At 43.9% G+C, this 19,256-nt stretch overlaps 1 protein-coding gene and 1 pseudogene across 2 annotated transcripts in view; one reads left to right on the top strand and one right to left on the bottom strand.

The window, feature by feature from the left end:
• Dapk1 (death associated protein kinase 1) overlaps window positions 1-6,777 on the top strand; it is a 162,433-nt gene extending 155,656 nt beyond the window's left edge. For both annotated transcript variants that reach the window (XM_052729313.1, XM_052729314.1), the window contains 3 exons: window positions 469-657; window positions 4,301-5,529; window positions 5,969-6,777. In XM_052729313.1, the coding sequence (XP_052585273.1) occupies window positions 469-657; window positions 4,301-5,529; window positions 5,969-6,008 (1,458 nt within the window). In that variant the 3' untranslated portion in view covers window positions 6,009-6,777. The remainder of the gene's footprint in view (window positions 1-468; window positions 658-4,300; window positions 5,530-5,968) is intronic.
• A 5,519-nt stretch (window positions 6,778-12,296) lies between these two features.
• Window positions 12,297-19,041, bottom strand: LOC128103707 (procathepsin L-like; annotated as a pseudogene).
• Between the last annotated feature and the right edge of the window lie 215 nt (window positions 19,042-19,256).

Raw genomic sequence — 19,256 nt, 5'->3', positions numbered from 1 at the left:
GGGTGAAAAAGCAGTTTCAATACAACTGCTAACTATTGGTCTAATGATATTCCATCAGCAGACCCCGTGAATCTACTCTGATGCTGATAAAATTCTCATTTTCTGTTTCACTCTGTGCATAACCTTACTGTTTCTAAGATGGCCACCTGACTAGTGAAGGAGGAGGGGGGTGGAGCTAGGAGCAGGGGAAGATCTGAGTGAAGCCTTAGGCACTGGTGAGCATTAGTTGAGCCCATAGTTCCTAAAATACTATTGTGAGGACTCATCATCTCTTACACATAATACTACGTATCAAACCCCTCGTGTTTGATTATTAGATTATGCCTAAAGACAGCGCTAGGTTAGTGATGGACCCTGTTACTGAGCCTGTGAAGCTGTCTCTGTGTATGTGCAGCATGGATGAATGATGTCTCTCCTGGGCTCTGAGAGCTTCACAGCTGTGCTAACTTCTCCCACCTGCTTATCTAGGGCTGCCCTCCCATGACTCACCTGTGTGAGAAGATCATCTCGACGCTGCCCTCCTGGCGGAAGCTCAACGGGCCAAACCAGCTGATGTCACTGCAGCAGTTTGTGTATGACGTGCAGGACCAGCTGAACCCCCTGGCCTCTGAGGATGACCTCAGGCGCATTGCACAGCAGCTGCACAGCACAGGAGAGGTGAGGACTGGGGGTGGGTGAGCTCCAGCTGGCAGAGGAGAAATGCCCTGCTACCTATAATATTCCACCACATGAGGCTCTCTTCACCTTGCCAAGTCACACAGAATTTCTGCTCTCTGCTTTTCCTTCACCTTAATGTTACCAGTGGTTGGAGTTTGTGTTGGTTTTATGTGACAGCTCAATGTTACTCATTAAGTGGCGCTATTACTGTGGGAGAAAAGCCACCAGGCACAACAAAACCCACTATCAGAGTTTTATTAGAAAAAGGGAGAGACAGGAAAGAATGTGATCAGGCCTGTGGAAGACATGAACAGGGAGTGGGGGTGGGAGAAGAAGAAAGGGGAGCAGTCTGTGACCCGATTTTTATGGATTCCCCTGCACATGCTCATACAGGCTCATGGAGCTACGCCACACATGCGCATAGATTGAGTGATCACGCGACCATGCAGCACACAGATTACGGACGTAAAGCCCTGGAATGACTAAACATCTGAACAGTGCATGTGTAGTCATGTAGTTGGGGGAGTGGCTAGGAATTCCAACAGTCTGGGCCTGGTGTTTCTAGGTTTTGAGCCTCTTTTTCAAGGACTTGAACTAAAGGCTTGCCTGGTTTACACAAATTTCAAGAATATTTTTTTTTTCAAAGCAAAGCAGTAGTGCAGATCAGAAAGAAATACACTGACCAGAGTGACAGCACGTCACATAGGTGAGGGTGTTCAGGGGCCTTGTGTTCCACGTCACAAGGCCTTTATGAGGCCTAAAAGAGGGCAAAGTTTGGGAGGTTCTCTATTTTAATTGACAGGTGTAGGTTATGTAAGCCTTTGCTTAATGTGAATATCCTTTCCCATGGTGCATCTGATTTTTGTCATATGCACACCTAATTATGCATAAGCATAACATGATAAATAAGGGTTTTTTTCCTGAAAGTTTATTTATAGGACACATTTATTTTCCTTATTGCTACTGTACCAAGACTAGTCCAGGCTGGATCTGGCTCTCCTACTACTATACATTGACATGTCTAGATTGGATAGAATCTATATGTTTGATGGTTGTTAAAAGGAGAAACTTATTCCATTGTTCAGTGTGTGTGTGTGTGTGTGTGTGTGTGTGTGTGTGTGTGTGTGTGTGTGTAGCTTAATGGAGGTTGAGGTCCTAGAATGTTAACAGGCTTCTAGGTCCATTGTTTGGAGTGTGATGTGTGAGCATAGTACTTCAGGATTGGGTCTCAGGATACCAGTTGCATTTTCAGAAGTCATATCAGGTAGAAGCAACTATCCCAACTCTCTATCAACAGCTGGTCTGTTTTCTTTGGTTTGCTGTTGTCTTTTAGATCCCATTAGTTAGTTACTCTTGTCCTGGGTAGCTGGGTCTCCATTGCTCCCTCAGCTACCCACTACTTCTCTGCTCTTCCTGGCAGCCTTAGGTTGGCTGCTCTGAGGGAATTGAGAAGCCCTGGCTCAGTAAATGGTCCTGGGTGACAAATACTGAGAAAAGCCCATGAGGTGTCCTCATGGACAGTGTCTGTGGACAAGAAGACACTCTGATATGCAGTGTCCCTTAGTCAGGACACACTTAAAGACCCTCTCAGCAAGCAACCCCTACCAGAAATGACAGAAATTGGTTCTTGATTGTGTGACACTTAGCCCAGTATGGAAAATGTTCTCACTGCATCCCGTATGCCTGTCCTCAGAACATGGCACAGCCTTTTACCTCCTCACTCCTATGAAACCGAGTGGCCACGTGAGCTAGACTGGGTCAAGAGCAACAGTGGTGATTATTAACAATTAGAATCATCTCAGAATACTGAAAACAGAGCTGGGTTCATTGGTTTTGTGTGCCCCGTCAAGGCTTGCATTTGTCTGAGTTGTGTATTTTTTAACCTAATACTGAATCTAGAGCTAGTGGCCCAGAAGGACCTCAAACAGTAATGCCAGCCTTTGAACTCTCAGTAAACTGCCAGCTGATTGGCTGACTGACTAGCATACTGTAAAGTAACTGAATGCAGGGAAGAGGACAGGAACAGGGCAAAGGCATTTAGATATTTAGATAGGGCATCTCCCCCGACCCACCCCTGCCCTCCCACCCCCCTACCCAACCCCCACCCCCGCCAAAATAAACCTTCTCCTTTGACAGGATTCTCTTACCTCCTAGTATTTGACCAGAAATTTTCTAAGTCATGATGTAGGATCCCCTTAGTTTCATGTCATATCCCGTCTCTGCTTGAGCTTGAGACTTTAGGAAATGAAGACTGGGAGGAAGGGAAAAGGAAAGGGAAGCTCAGTGACGTGGGCCAGTTCTGTGCAGCTGCAACTTCTTTACGAACCATTAGCTCCTTAGTTTCCTCCTCCATGGGTCAAGCTTTTTTTTGTCTCGACCCTAAAGAAAGAACACTAATTAGTTAGTGGAAATGGTAAAGGGGGGTCTTCTCAGTGCCCTGTTGGAAATGGACTGTCTCCTCTGGAGAAGTTAAGTCTGAGGCTGAAATAGGAAAGCAGTGAAAAGCCTAAGCTACACTGGGGCAGTGGAGTCCCATGGCCAGCAGGTGGAGCCAGAGGCCCCTGCAATTAAAACCTACCTGGGAACACCATTATTCATAGACTATCCTTAAAGGGTCCAGAAGGAAAAAGTGATTTCTGGCTTAGTTTTGTTTTTGTTTCACATTTTTTCCTCCAACCTTTGGGCTTTTGAAGAAATGGATACACTCGTCGATATCTGGTATCATTCTGTCCCCTCTTTCAGTTGAAGGGTTATCATAGGGACAAACAACACACACACACACACACACACACACATAGTTTTTTTTTATGTGTCTTTAAACTTTATATTGCATTAGTATGTTAGTTACAATATTCTGAACCTTTTTAAAGAAAATTCCATCACCATGGAAGCTAGGTATCATGGGATGTGCTTGTAATCCCAGTACTCAGAGAGCCGAGGCAAGAAGATGAAGAATTGAAGTCCAGCCTGGACCACATAGTGACCTCTTGTCTCAGACAAACAAAAGATAGCACACAAAACCACATATTCTCAACTGACCTTGACCGAGTCTTTACATTTTGGCTCCTCTGCCTCCTTTCTCTTGCCTTTTAAAATTTATTTTGCAGACATTGCTATGTTTTACTATAAATCATTGAATGTCTCCAAAGACAGGGTTGTTCCCACACAAAGCTCAGTAAGACACATGCTCACAGTCCAGAAATACAACCCCGATTTAAGACAGTGGCCAAGTTTATTGTTTTCGTTCAAAGGTTTCTGTTTGCCCTGCTAATCTCTTTTGATAGCTCCCTTTATTGATCTGTGGCTTTTTCTAGACCCAGATTCCATGAGAAGCCAGTCCTTTTGCTGTCTTGTCTCGCTTCCTTTCCTTGTCTTCTTCACTGTCTGGTTATTGCTTTGGGTTGTTGTTGCTGTTTTGTCCCTGTCTTTACGTACTTTTGATTTTTACTTCCATGGGAATTGCTTCTGGGAAGCTCTCCTCTGATATTCTGGAACCAGCTGAGGGCAGTGGTTAGGTTTGGTGTGAGAGAGAGCCATGCCTCAGAGTGTCTCCTTGGGATTCCCCGCTGAGCTCTGGGTAATTAAGCGCCTCTGGCCTGGGTGTCCTTTCCCTCTGGTGACTCTGAGTTGTCGCCTCTGGCAGATCAACATCATGCAGAGTGAGACGGTTCAGGATGTGTTGCTGCTAGACCCCCGATGGCTCTGCACCAACGTCCTGGGGAAGCTGCTCTCTGTGGAGACACCTCGGGCCCTACACCATTATCGGGGCCGTTATACTGTGGAAGACATCCAACGCTTGGTTCCCGACAGTGATGTGGAAGAGCTGCTGCAGATACTGGATGCTATGGACATCTGCGCCCGGGACCTGAGTAGTGGGACTATGGTGGATGTTCCTGCTCTGATCAAAACAGATAGCCTGCAGCGCTCCTGGGCTGATGAGGAGGATGAGGTGATGGTGTATGGCGGGGTGCGAATTGTCCCTGTGGAGCACCTCACTCCCTTCCCCTGTGGCATCTTTCACAAAGTTCAGGTTAACCTGTGCCGGTGGATTCACCAGCAGAGTGCCGAGGGTGATGCAGACATCCGTCTGTGGGTGAGTGGCTGCAGGATCGCAAACCGAGGGGCTGAGTTACTGGTGCTGCTGGTCAATCATGGTCAGGGCATCGAGGTTCAGGTGCGCGGGCTGGAGACAGAGAAGATTAAGTGCTGCCTGCTGTTGGACTCGGTGTGCAGCACCATCGAGAATGTCATGGCCACCACCTTGCCAGGGTTGTTGACAGTGAAGCACTACCTGAGCCCCCAGCAGCTGCGGGAACACCATGAACCAGTCATGGTCTACCAGCCCCGGGACTTCTTCCGTGCTCAGACCCTGAAAGAGAGCTCCCTTACCAACACCATGGGAGGGTACAAGGAGAGCTTCAGCAGCATCACATGCTTTGGGTGTCATGATGTCTACTCACAGGCCAGCCTTGGCATGGACATCCACGCATCGGACCTGAGTCTGCTGACCCGGAGGAAACTGAGTCGTCTGCTTGACCCACCCGACCCCATGGGGAAGGACTGGTGCCTTCTGGCCATGAACTTGGGCCTCCCAGACATGGTGGCCAAGCACAACATCAATACCAGGTCTCCTAGGGATTTCCTCCCCAGCCCAGTGCATGCCTTGCTACAGGAATGGACCTCCTACCCTGAGAGTACAGTGGGCATCCTCATATCCAAACTTCGGGAGCTGGGGCGTCGAGATGCTGCGGACTTTTTACTGAAGGCCTCCTCTGTGTTCAAGATCAACCTTGATGGCAATGGCCAGGAGGCCTATGCCTCAAGCTGTAACAGTGGCACATCCTACAATTCCATTAGCTCAGTGGTGTCCCGGTGAGGGCAGCCTTGGCTTGGGCAGGGTCTTTATGGACAGAGATGTAAGGGCAGTGGGGAGGGGGCAACCCATTCTTTTCAATGCAGATCCCCATGCATTCCTTCTGCTCCTGGAGACACCACCCTCCATCCTGTTCCTTGCTTCTCAGCCTCCATTTCCCTCCCTCTCACGCATCCACTAGTCAAGAGCAAACCATATCCTTCACTTTGGCCACTTGGGAAGCTAGTGCCCCTCTTGTCAGTGTTTTGGACTCCATCTCTCGTCCTCTAATACCTTGCTTCTTGCTGATAATTTTATTAGAATTCCAAACTTTTCAATGAAAATATTTTAAAGTCCCTTATTGATTATCCTTTTAAAAAAAAAGGAATACAAAATGTGTATTTCTTACCCTTTTCTCTGCTGTACCAGTTCCTCAGCTTATCTCTTTTATATTTGTAGGAGAGACTCCCATGCTTGGACCCCACTGTATGATTTATAAACAGACAATATGTGAGTGCCTTTTGCAGAAGAGGGTGTGTTGAAATCATCTGAGTCAGCTCGGAGCTGTCACCAAGGAAACGCTACCTCTCTGTCCCTTGCTGTGTGCTGATCATCGCCAGAGGTGCTTCACTCTGAGTTGTTGGTTTTGGGTTTTGTTTTTTTTTTTTTCTTTCCAGGGAGGGGGCTCTGTGTTTCATTTGGCAAGGAAAGAGGAGAAAGGAATCCTCCCCCAGAGTGTTCATGGCCAGTGTTGCTGTAAGAAGACATTTTTTTAGTTGCTTTTGTCAAAACATCCATGTAAACATGTACATGAAACCTACAGACTGTCATGCCTCATCACTCCCTCCCATCTCAGGTAGAAGGTTGACACAGTGTAGGGTTATGGAGACCCGTGTTAAGAATTTCGAAGACCCCCAACTCATAATCTGTGGCAGTCCATTGTCGTTGGTGCATAGCAGATGGGTTCTATGTTTAGATCCTGGTTTGATCACTTCCTGTACTTGAAGTCTGAAAGAGAGAAAATAGAGGAAACAAGTTTTCTTGGGGTGTTTGAGATTGTGATCGAATTTTACATCGATATGAGGGAACATGTTTTAATTCTGTCCTGAGAAGCATGTAATGTTACCGTATCATCTGTACATATATATATGCACTATGTATATACATATATATTAATACTGGTATTTTTACTTAATCTATAAGATGTCGTAAAAGAATTAAGTTTGTTTTTTTCCTTTTGTTTTATAAATAAACTGTTGCGTATTGCATTTGATTGGTTACTCCTTGACTCAAAAGAAGCTGTTCTTTCTGTTAGTTTCCACTCCGAGTGTTCTGCACCACAGCATCCACCAATCTAGAATCCAGATAATCTTTAAAGCAATCTTCAGCACTCAGAAAGCACTACACTTTCTCTAGGTGCTTCTTTATTTATAAAATTATATGACATGGTCCTCAGGAAGGAGGTCCTCGTCTTCAGTGAATCCTCTAGCCAGAGACTGAACCAGTAAGATGCCCTGAAAAGCTGTGTTAAGGAGTATTCAACACCTTTTTGCAGTAGTTGGCATCTGGCATGTTTCCCCAAAGGTCCATAAAGGTTTAGGACTCCCATCACAGTACTATTGGAAGATGCTGAAGCCATTAGTCTGGGCTTAACCACATGCTTAGGTACATGCCTGTAACCCAACCACTTAAGGGGTACAGGTAGGAGGATCAGAAGTTCAAGGTCCACCTTGTATACATAATGAGTTCGAGGCCAGCTTGGGTTACATGAGATCCTTTATCAAAGAGGTGGGAGGAGGGGCTAAGAAGATAGTTGAATGAGCAAGAGAGTTTGTTCCACAATCATGATGACTTGAGTATGAATCCCTAGCACCCGTGTCAAAACCTAACCCCAGCATTTGGGGTCAGGGATAGGTGCTCTCTACATGTGCCCGGTTATGGTCTGCCTTCTTAGCACAAGTCCAAAGCAGTGGAGTCAACTGGCCATGAACCCAAACAAATCTCCAAAATAAACCTTTACTCTGTGTAAGTTGAGTATCTTGGGTATTTGTTATGGTAACAGAAAACTGACTGACACACATCTTTATAGGCAGGAAGGGATCCCTGGGAAACTCCTGGAATAGCTCAGTAGAGGACTTAGTCATTGTCCCCAGTTTGTCCCATTGATTGCTTGTTAGTGACCATGTGTTCCCCAGTTCTTAGTCAGAAGGGAGTGAGACCATGCATGGGAGTGGAGAGGTCAGGAGAGAAGCCATAAACACTTACAGTGCAATTTGGGCCCCGGCCTGCCCTGACCAAAGGCCAGTCACTCTCAAGTGTTGACACCAGGGTGAGGGGACACTGCCAGGCAGTCAAGGCTTCAATGACAGTTCACAGCTGCTTTCTCATAAGGAGTACAGAGTGGGAACTCAGGCTATCTTTTTGGAAGATGCCATTTTGTTCCATTGGAACCACAGAATTTACAAGTAAAGTCAACGTAGAGATGAACTATTTCCGACACGCTCCAGGATCTAGAAGTCATGGAATGAAGAGAATTAGACAAAGTGACACGCTTGAGTCAGTCATAACTTTGGCTTAGATCAGGCCATCTAACCACAGGTGGGCCTTTACATTGGCTCTGCTTTGTTGATTCATTTTTGTTTTCATTTTTTTCCTTTTTTTAAAAAATAGACTTTTCTTTTATAGTATATCCTGATTATAATTTCCCCTCCCTCTATTCCTCCCAGTTCCTCCCTGTCTCCCCTCCCTTCTGATTCCACTGTATCTCATTTGAAATGAACAGGCTTCTAAGAGACAACAACCAAATGTGACAAAATAAAATGTAATAGGATGAAACCATTATATCGAAGTTAGACAAGGTAATCCAACAGAGGGAAAATAGGCTCAAGAGCAGGCACAGGAATCAGAGACCCACGAGTTCTCACATTCGGGAGTCCCCAAAAGCAATAAGCTAAAAGCTGCGATATATATGCAGAGGACCTAGTATAGATCCATGCTGACCTGTGTTGGCTTCAGCGTCTGAGCTCATACACGCCTTGCTTAGTTGATTCAGAGGGCCTTGTTCCCCTGGTGTCCTCCATCCCCTCTGGCTCTCACATTCTTTCCATTTCCTCTTTCATGGCGTTTCCTGAGCTCAGAGGGGAGGGATTTGATAGAGACCTCCCATTTAGACTTACTGTCCACATAATGTCTGGCTGTGGATCTCTGTATCATTTCCTGCCTGCTGCTGGAGGAATCTTCTCTGGTGATGACTGAATAAGGCATAGTATATACTTTATATTATATTATATATATTTTACTTATAGTATAAGTAGCAAAATATTGGGAGTCATTTTATTAGTACTTTATTTTTTTTAAGCTCAATAGGGTTTGGTTTTACCCTAGATCTCTGGGTTATCTCTGGTTCTTGGTCACCCAAGCAGTGTCAGGTGTCTTCATCTCATGGAGTGGGCCCTTAAGTCAAATTAGACATTGGTTGGCTACTCCCACAAGTTCTTTTCCACCATTGCCCTAGCATATTTTGCAAGCAGGAAAAATTGTAGGTCAAGGTTTTTGTGACTGGATTGATGTTTCTGTTTTTCTTTTGTCGCCTTCAGAGCACCTTTCCTCACCAAAGACACTAGAACATTGGGGTGAAGTTTCTATGTAGGCACCAGCTCGACTTCTCCATGTTCAATGAGTTCTGTGAGTGTTGTCCTCAGCAATGGGGTTCACTGTCAGTTTATGGAGAGCAACCCATAGTCTTGGCAACAGCCTGGGTTTTGGGGATTTCCATGGGACCCCCTTGGCCAACCACTCAGTTGAATGCAACCAAGTTCTGGTACTGAAAGACTTGTTTAGTGACAAGAGATGTCCAGTTGGTACCTGTTTTTCCCAGTATTAGGAGAGCTCATTAGGATAAACTTCAAATATTTTGGGAAGTTTACAGTGCACTAGATTTCCATATCTGTAGCATGAATCTTAAAAGATCTTATTAATTAAATCAAACCTAAGGCCAGTTATTGTGGTGAATGCTGGAAGATCAGAGAAGCAGAACAAGCCACAGCTACCTCACCTCGCCAGTTTCTCAGCTGATCCTGTTTCCTCAGACTGGAAGCCTCTGTGTCCTCATCCTAATGGGTCTCAGCTAAACTGCTGCTCAAAAGCCTAAAAGCTTAACCAGCTAAAAGCTTCTAGTTTCTGGTCTTCACGCCTTCTATACCTTTCTGCTTTCTGCCATCACTTTCTGGGATTAAAGGCGTGTGTCACTATGCCTGGCTGTTTCCAATGTGGCCTTGAACTCACAGAGATCCAGAGGGATTTCTGCCTCTGGAATGCTAGGATTAAAGGCATGTGTTACCACTGCCTATCTATGTTTAATATTGTGGCTGTTCCATTCTCTGACACCAAATAAGTTTATTAGCGTACACAATATTTCAGGGAACGCAATACTACCACACATATCATCCCTCAAATGCCTCTTAATTCCAGCTCTCTCTCTCTCTCTCTCTCTCTCTCTCTCTCTCTCTCTCTCTCTCTCTCTGAGTTCCCTCGCTTAACTCTCCCTCTCCCTCCCCACCTGTCCCTCCTGCCCCCAGTCCACCCATAAAGTCTATTTTATTTTCATGTTGATCCTTTAAATGTGGCACTTGCACATACATTGGCATGTGTGTCATGAGTATAAACATGTACATGCATGTTAAGTGTGTCTATTTATAAGTTTGTACATATGAGTAAAAACATGCCTGTAAGTCATATGCATATATACATAACCACCTATGTGTGCCAAGTTACGTGTGTGTAGGAATAAGGGTGTATGTGTATGTCTACATGTGTTTGTGTTTGTATTTGTGCACTTGTATGTAGAAAAGAATTCTCTGATCCTGAAGATATGTTTTGGTCATGACCCTAGAATCTGGCTGATTCAGCTGTATGTGCATCTTCTCACTGTGAGCAAAGAGAAGAGCAGGGCAGCTTTTCCCTGCCCTGGTTCTGAGGCATCAGAATCTGCAGCTCTGACCCCAGTAAGAGCCCCAACGACTTCTGTTGAGCCCTCCAAAGAACCCCTCAGGTTTTGTCACAGTCAGTGTCAACCAATGACACGTCCCTGTCTCCTGAGAAGGACATCCCTGGAGTCACACAGGCCACATGATCAATACCACCCAGAAGAAAGATGAGAGTTGGCCTGGGCATGGGGGTGAGGGTTTTCCCCTTTCAGCCATTTTTTTTTGACATATTTTTATGTGATTTCAGTAAAACAGACTGTATGCTTTTCTTTCTTGCTGTTTTTAAACCTACCATTATGACACAGCTAGTTTTCAATGGTGCTAGAAGCTTCTTAGAAACATTAGTTCTGATGGCTGCAGAGGACTGTAATGTATCATACACATCCTTACCTAACTGTCACCTTCTGTGAAGCAGGAGGGGATTTCCTATGTTATGAATACAGCTTCCACAAACATCTTTAGGTACATTTTTACTTTTGGTGCTTTTGTGTGTGTGTGGCTCTGGAGATAAAATCTAGTACCTCATGCATACTAACAAATGCTCACCTGCCCTACACCCTCAGCTATTTAACATATTTTAACTGCACATAAAATATAAATATGTTTTTTGTTTTTACTTCTGACACATAGTGATTAAGATTTAAGGACAGAAAGAATTTCTGCCAATGCAAAAAAAGTGTATCATATTCTGCTTCCCCAAGCAAAACCTTATTTTATTAGTTTAAACAGCTAACACTTTATAATTCTCTTTGACTACGTTTTTTTAGCTACATATAATGAATTTTGTGATATTACACTTTTAGCAAGATTGGAAAGGAAATTCAGTATCCTCACTGTCACAGAGACTTAAGCAACTCAGTTCTCATAGCAATTGTAACTTTGAAGAAGCTCTAGCTTCAAGACCCATTTATTTATAAAGCTTCATGGAATTTTAGGGCTTTTGTCCAATTTAGGGGATTACTGAAGTTTTGTTTTTCTCATATATAAATGGTAGGTTTGCTGACATTTCAATTTCTTTTGTCCAGTGACTTACTATTTATTTTTGATGAGTCCTGTATTTACATCGTTTCTTCCTTGTTATCCTCCCTCTAATTTCCCCTGCACTCTCACACTCCTCAAATTCATGGTCTCTTATTCTTTAATATCATTAATATGTGTGTATGTACATATATATGCATATACATGTAAATTTATAAATGCAACCTGCTAAGTTGCTGTCATTTGGAATTGGATAACCTATCAGGATCTCAACCCTCAGGAAGAATGATTGTCCCTCTCTCAGGAGCCATTAACTGCCTGTAGCTCTTCATTTAGGGGTAGGACCTTGTGAGATTTCTCCATCCACATTGGGATGTCAGCTGGTGTTGTGATTGTTCAAGTATTATTTAGGCAGACATTCTTTACTTATCATTGTGTATGAAAGCATAATGTGTGTGTGTGAGTATTCATCATGGCATGAATGTGGATGCCAGAGAGCACCCTTGTGAAGTCAGTCTCTCCTTCCACCTCTACATGGATTACAGGGATCAAACTCAGATTGGCAAGCTTGAACAGTATCTCTATCTCTGGAGACATCTTGCTGGCCCTAAATTACTTAAGTGATTGCATATGAGCATTAATTGTTAAACGTGGAGATGCCTACCTAACATTGAATGGTAATAAGTCATGTTGCAAATGGACAGTTGGCTGGATAATATTGTATGTTATTTGTAATGGTCATTCTTAGCTCAGTGAGCATCACTATACTTAAATGAGAAAATATTTAGAAGGGGTGTGTTAAGTGACATTAGTATCCTGAACATTCAAACTAAGTCTGACAATTTTCCTATGGGTTCATCTTCCATAGACTGGAGCAGACATTCCAACAGACTTCCAACAGACACATGTCCTGTTCCACGTTCCACGAGAAACTAAAAAAAAAAAAAAACAGGAGAATGCATACAAGATGCACAGAACACTTGAGGTGGTACTGAAGCTTGCCAGTTATTCTTACCAAACTTTAGAGCACAGATGTGGTCAAACGTTCTGGGTGTTTCTGTTATGGTGTTTTCAGATGAGATTGACAGTTAAGTTAGTGGACTTTGTGTACACAGGATTGCCTTCCACCACATAGGTGAGCCTTACTTCTCCTTCAGTTGAAGGAAAGAATAAAATGAAAGAATGATGTCCTTCCTGTAAGCGAGAGTAAGTGCTTCAGCAGACAGCCTTTATCAGCACAGCTTCTTTGGTTGGCAGAGCTCTGAGTCTGTTAGTGTTGTTTTGATTTTTGAGACATGGTTTGGCCCAGGCTGGCCTTGAATTTGCAATTACCCTCAGTGCTGGAATTACATGGATGTATTACCATGTCCAGTTACCACTGACAGCCTTTGAACTTGACTTTTGACAACATCTTTCTGTGGTGTAACTGCACAGTCAGCTGAACCACAGATTTGGGACTGGCCAGGCATAAGTCAATTCCTGAAAATAAGACCCTTCCTCCACACAAACACCCTATTGCTTCCAATTCTGAGAAAAGCTGGACTAATACACAAAAGTATTACATTTTAAAAAGGAATCAGGAAGTTCTGCAAGCTGTGTTGTATCAAAGGCAGAAGGCTTGGTTGTATGACTAGAGAAGTTATTTTTAAAATTTAGTTGACTATGCTGTTTCTTCGACCTTCTTGCCCATGTTTCCCTGCCGTTAGACATTCCTTGGTCTAGTTTTAGGTTGGGACATGCTTGGTCTGAAAAAGCCCAGGGTTTCTCCTGTGTCTGCTTCATCCTCTAAGGCAGTAGTTCCTAATTTTCCTGATGCTGTGACACTTTAGTACAGTTCCTCATTTTATGGTGACCCCCAACTATAAAATTATTTTCGTTGCTATTCCATAACTGTAATTTTGCTACGGTTATGAATCATAATGTAAATATCTGTGTTTTCTGATGGTCTTAGGTGACCCCCAAAGGGGTCATAACCCACAGGTTGAGAACCACTCCTTTAAAAAGTAGAACGTTTGCTGTTTGAAGCTGCAGCTGCAACACTCTGCAGGGCTACATAAGGGGTGGGGGGGGTGCAGTGGCTTGGGAGTCTCACACATCTGGCTCTAGCACTGCCGGCTTTTGTAATAAAACCCAAAGAATTTCATCAGTCCATATGCAGTATATATCATTTTTAATCAAAAATAAGAATGTTAGAAACCACAAGGGAAAGCAGAAGACGGTTTAGCATTGCAAGTGGTCCAGTGTGGATAGGCTTGCAGAGAAGCCGCTGTGAGCACTGTGGACAGGGACCCCAGCTTGTCTACATCCTTCCTTTCCTGAGGTACTTGCATTTCTGTAGAGTTTCCCGAGTGGGCTCATAATGTTGTGAACACAGGTGTTATTTTATACATGAACATATGGGAAGGTTTTCTTTAGTCGACAACTTGTGATGTAGCTTAGATCTTAAATATTCTCTAAAGGTCGATGTGTTGAAGGCTGGGTCCCCAGGCTGCCGTGCTACTGGGAAATGTTGAGATCTTTGGAAGTGGGGCTAGGGAAAGGATGGGAGTCCACTGGGGACAGGCCATGGAAGTGGGTATTGGAATCACTACCTTTCTGTCTGACTGATGTGCCTTCTGGCTGCCATGAGGTAAGCAGCTGTGTTCTAACACACATCCAGTCCATGTTATGTGGCTTCATCTTGGGCTCAAAGGCATTGAGCCCAACTACCATGAACTGAGATTTCTGAAACCATGAGTCAAATGTCAATTTGTCTTCTTCGTAAGTACTGAGTCCAGGGACTGTTGTGTTACAACCGTGGAAAGCAGATACAGCAGAGCACCTCCATCTAGACGCACACCTGGCTTACACGTTCTGAGGGCTGGTACCGTTTCAAAACCCTGCCTCGAGCCTAGGAGTTTATACCTTATCCTTTGTGGGTTCCAGGACGATCAAGCCTTGGTAAGCCCTTGGTATCCTGTCCACCCACAGGGTCTTCAACAGCAAGGATGCTGATGAGGCTGGTGTGAGATGTTTCCCCCGTACCTAACTTGGGGGAAATGAGAAGTACCCTCCATATCCTTCTGTGTCTGCTCGTCTAAGAAGTGAAGGCTTCCTCATTAGGACAGTTTTTGTTTGTCCTTAAGGCTACTTTGCAAAATTTTACTTCACCCATGGATTGGATCAAATATGGCCCCAGGACAGATGACATAGATCTGCATATGCATCACTAGAAGAGTCTGAAGTTACCCAGTCTTCTTCTAGTGTGCTACTGACACATTCTGCTTTGTCTTTGGATACTAATGACATGTTTGCTGATGCATAAAGTTACTTTATTAAAATCAAATGTTTCTCACCTTTTCAAAAACTATAAATTTAATTCATAATTAAATATGTTGTTTAGGTGAATCAATACAAGTCATTAGTATCAAAGAAATTATGGCACAGCTTATATCTTCAATGATTCCTATATTGTATCCCACCCACCAATGGCTGGTCAGAATGAAGGTGAAATACCTCATGTGGACATGTCCTCATGCCAGCCCTCCTTTTTCACAGTGTAACATCTCATACCAAGGAATAGATGGCCACTGACACAGTCCCACAGTTGTTATTCAGGTCTCTGGCAATCTTTCCATATCCATCCATGCTCCATTTTACACCCCAGCTGAAGGCACAGCAAATTACCACTTTACATGAGGACTAAAGTACACTGTCTTCACTAGCATATGCAAACACTGTGTTGTCACCTCATGCAAACACTATGCTGGGGATGTGGGCTCAACAGAAAGGATGGTGAGGAGGCAGGCATTCCACTTATTGAGTCGAAATCTGCACATATCTTCTACCCTTGAGTCAAAACATTCCCTTACACTGGACTCTAAGAGTCAGAGACAGAAAGGGCAGATGTCTTTCCAGGTAGGTGTGTTTCAGAATTAAGAAAAATTTTTGGAATTTAGTTTTGTAATAGTACCAACACAGCATCAATACCCCTGGGAGACCTGTGACATCATCATAATACAATCAGGTGTGAATGGTTCTCTGTTCAATGTAAGAGCATAGGGAGACTGTAACATCATCATAATATGGTCAGGTATGAATGGTTCTCTGTTCAAATGTTAAGAGCATAAAGCCTTTTGAGACTTGTCCAAGTACTAATCAAGCTCATTTTGATGCTCAGATGTAGATATGTTTGGCAGTTTCCACCTGTTCTTGACCAGCCAGTATTTCTTATTGTCAGATTCTGTTCCTTCAGAGCCACAGTTGATCATGAGAACAGTGTGAGTCAGGGTTCTGTTGCAATTTGGATCATAATAATTGCCTGAAAAATAAAACCAAAGCTCAGCCAAGCGGCTCCCTGTACACGGCAGCGACACACTCTGCCATCCACCTCCAAATTCAGGAAAATGACATGAACACCATAAAAGATTTAAAAGTAGAATCCATTTTTTTTCAAATTAAAGCTCAAGATTTATCTTCTCATTTGGAACCAAAAATAGTTCAAATTATCACATAATCTTCTGTAAAGGGCTTGGCGAGAGCCATAAATAGTGATGCTTGGGTGTTGTCTATTGACACAGGTTCCACTGTTCTACCCAGAGGGGTACAAACTCCTAGGTGCAACAAGCTTGGAGTTGAGCCATGCCCAACTTCAAGACTGCCCTCTGATACCCTGTAATTCTACTTCTATGTGTTCAATCTTGGAGGACATCACAGAACACAAAATTTGTTGATCAAAAGATTTAAATGTAAGGTAAAAAGCTCTTTGGGGGCAAATTAACAACTTAAACGGTGAAGCTGTATATCTAACAGTATAACTATTTAAGAATTTGTGAAATACTTACATAATTTGGGGTGTGCTTAAACTAAGGACAAATGGGAGCACCAGGTGAAACTGTTGTGTGCCCAGGAGAAACAGCTGTGTGGAATCAGTGCACCAAGATATTTCCATTCACTTTTGCTTATCAAAGGACTGTTCATGCCGGAGGGCCCTGGGACCTTTCTAGCATTCCCGCATGAGCCAGGGCCTACTTACCTCCCTTACAGAACCAGAAGGAACCCCTAGTCCACCAACAGCAGCAGAGATGAACCTCTCTGTTTCCACAGCTCTCAAAAGAGCATCCTCATTCCTGGGGTGATCGCATACCCCGTGCAATTAGCAGCAGAACACCAATGGTCATACATGCTGGGTCCTTCCTTTCAAAGGTAAAGGAGGAAGAGATTCAATTATTTCCAGTCACCTTCTGGGGAGCAAGAGTCAGAACCACAATTCTCCACACCTTGCAGCCGAGCATCTGTAGTCTGAGTGCTTACAACTCATCCCAGGAAGTCCAGCGCTACTGATTGATCTAAGCTGAAAATTAGCTTCTGTCTTCAATGACACTTTCTAGGTCCATCAATCCACAAGAAACCCTTTTATCATGGTGGAACATGCTAGCTATGGAAGTGTGCATTTAGTTCCTGTTAAGTAACAGTAGACCATACCTCTGCTGAGCTTCTCGTTACAGAGCAGTCCAGATGATAATGCTTCATAACATCAGAACTGACAACTTGCAGACGCGGCTTCTAACATCTAAAGTGTCAATCCTGAGGCAGACATGTTATCTCTGCAGTGTCCCCCTTTCTAAAACCAGAGCAGGGACAGTAATGACATTTACCTTTGCTTTGTATGGATAAGAGCTCTCTGTGTTCTAGCCTCCAACTCCCTTCGCATACTGGAAGGCTCTGTACATTAACCCCACCTTGCAGCCCTTATTGTGTTGAGGTAGAGAGCAATCCACTATGCTCTGCTCACTCAGACCAGCTTTCCTGCTTCTTGGGGCATCTGTCCTTCTAGGGTCCCAGAAGTTCTAAACGCCCACAAGTACTACCCAGACCCTGAAGAGGGAGTGGAAAGGCTGTTGCCCACAGAGCCTGCAGCAACATGTCAACAGCAGGTCACATGTCTGAGTTCTTTAAAGGAAAGCAGCAAGCTGTGTGTCCTCCACAGACTAGGGATGGCGCCTCGCTCTTGGCATCCCCGTGGACAGTTGACAGGGGGTGTGCGACAGCCATACCTGATCCTTCACTGGAGTCCTGAAGCTTTTCTCTCTCCAACCCACAGATCTGGGGATCTTTTTCTGTTGAGGTTCCTGGACTACTCCATCCCTGTGTTTCTGGTTTTGAAATCCATTCTTCAACACATTTAATTCTTCAGCGTTCTTCAAGGAATAGCAAATGAAACATTAAGAGAGCATTTATTTTGTTAAAGAAAGCTGAGGAGGAAAGAGTAGCATTGAGGCATCCACGTCACACTTGCCATGTCTCCAGAGATGTTTATCTGCATGGTGAAGCCATGCTTGCCCTCAAGGTGTTCCGCATTGTGCAGTTGCATCATTTTCATGTTCTTCTCCCAAATGGCTCTCCTCTGTTCTTCTTCACTCTAGAAGCATAAAACCAGCAGGCTTAATTTCCCCTTAAAACCCAATCTAAGCTCACCAAATGGTTTGTAGCCATGGATGAAGATGACTCATGGCCAGGGATGGCTGTACACTTTTTTTTTTTTTTTTTTTGGTTTTTTCGAGACAGGGTTTCTCTGTGTAGCTTTGGAGCCTGTCCTGGAACTCGCTCTGTAGACCAGGCTGGCCTTGAACTCACAGAGCTCCGCCTGCCTCTGCCTCCCGAGTGTTGGGATTAAAGCTGTGTGCCACCACCGCCCAGCTGGCTGTACACTTTTGGAAGCCATTCTGAAGGCTAGAGGCAAAAGGGATATGTGTGCACTCTATGCTCAATTAGGCTATACCTTGGAAAGATCTGGATCCTAGAACCTATACTGTGGTCATGAGCTCCCCATAGCAAAGACTTCTCACTGGGGTCCTTCTGGACAGTTTCCATGATACCAGCTGGACTGTATGTTCTTCTGTGTTTCATCTTCCACTTGTGAAACTGGAGTCAAATATTGGAGCAGTTGAGGTCACTCCCAAGCAAAGGATAGCCAAGCAAGAGAGCAGGACTCATGACTTAACAATCTGTAGAGGGAAGAGAAGTGAGGGCCTGATTGGGCCAATACTTCTAATGAGTCTTTTACACCTACCCAAGAAATAAAGCCTACCAAGGAGTAACAAAAAAGACATACTAAAGTGGGTGGGAAAGTTCGTGAAGCCTCATCCTACATAAAGAAGTACAAGCAGCAAGGGGATGTACAGAGTAGGAGAAGCGGCTGTCCCAGGGAAGAGCATACCAGTTGGTTACCTAATACCATGAAAAGAAAAATACAAGTGATATTATACAGACTAATCAGGGTGTATTTTGGAAAAATATATATGTATATATACATATACATGCATATATACATGTACACATACATATATGTATATATGTATGTAACAACAATGAAAAAAGAGATGGTGAATTTGAAAGGGAGCAAGGAGGGGCATATATGGGAGGGTTTGGAGGGAGGAAAGGGAAAGAGCAAGTGATGTAATTATATTATGATCTCAAAAAATGAAAGAGATGATAAAAAGCCTCTAGTCTCAGAAGAACACAACTGCAGCGGCAACATCAAACCTCCCCCGACAAAAATCAGACCTTGTCCCAGATCCCTACCTCCATACCCACCCAAGTTTGTTTTCTTTGCTCCCCCCTTAAAAAAAGAAACAAGAAACAAAACCAAAACAAGAACCCTCTCAAACAAAAACAGATAGGAAAAAGACCAATAAGACAAAAAATGTCAAAGCAAACCAAACCAAAAAAAAAAAAAAGTCCACAAAGATAGCATTGAGTTCAGTGTGTGTTGGCCAGCTACATCTGGGCATGGGGCTTGCGCT

The sequence above is a fragment of the Peromyscus californicus genome, unplaced genomic scaffold (genome assembly GCF_007827085.1).
Source record: "Peromyscus californicus insignis strain IS unplaced genomic scaffold, ASM782708v3 Scaffold_8__1_contigs__length_139910024, whole genome shotgun sequence".
NCBI lineage: Eukaryota > Metazoa > Chordata > Mammalia > Rodentia > Cricetidae > Peromyscus > Peromyscus californicus.
This window is presented reverse-complemented; position numbering and strand designations above follow the sequence as displayed.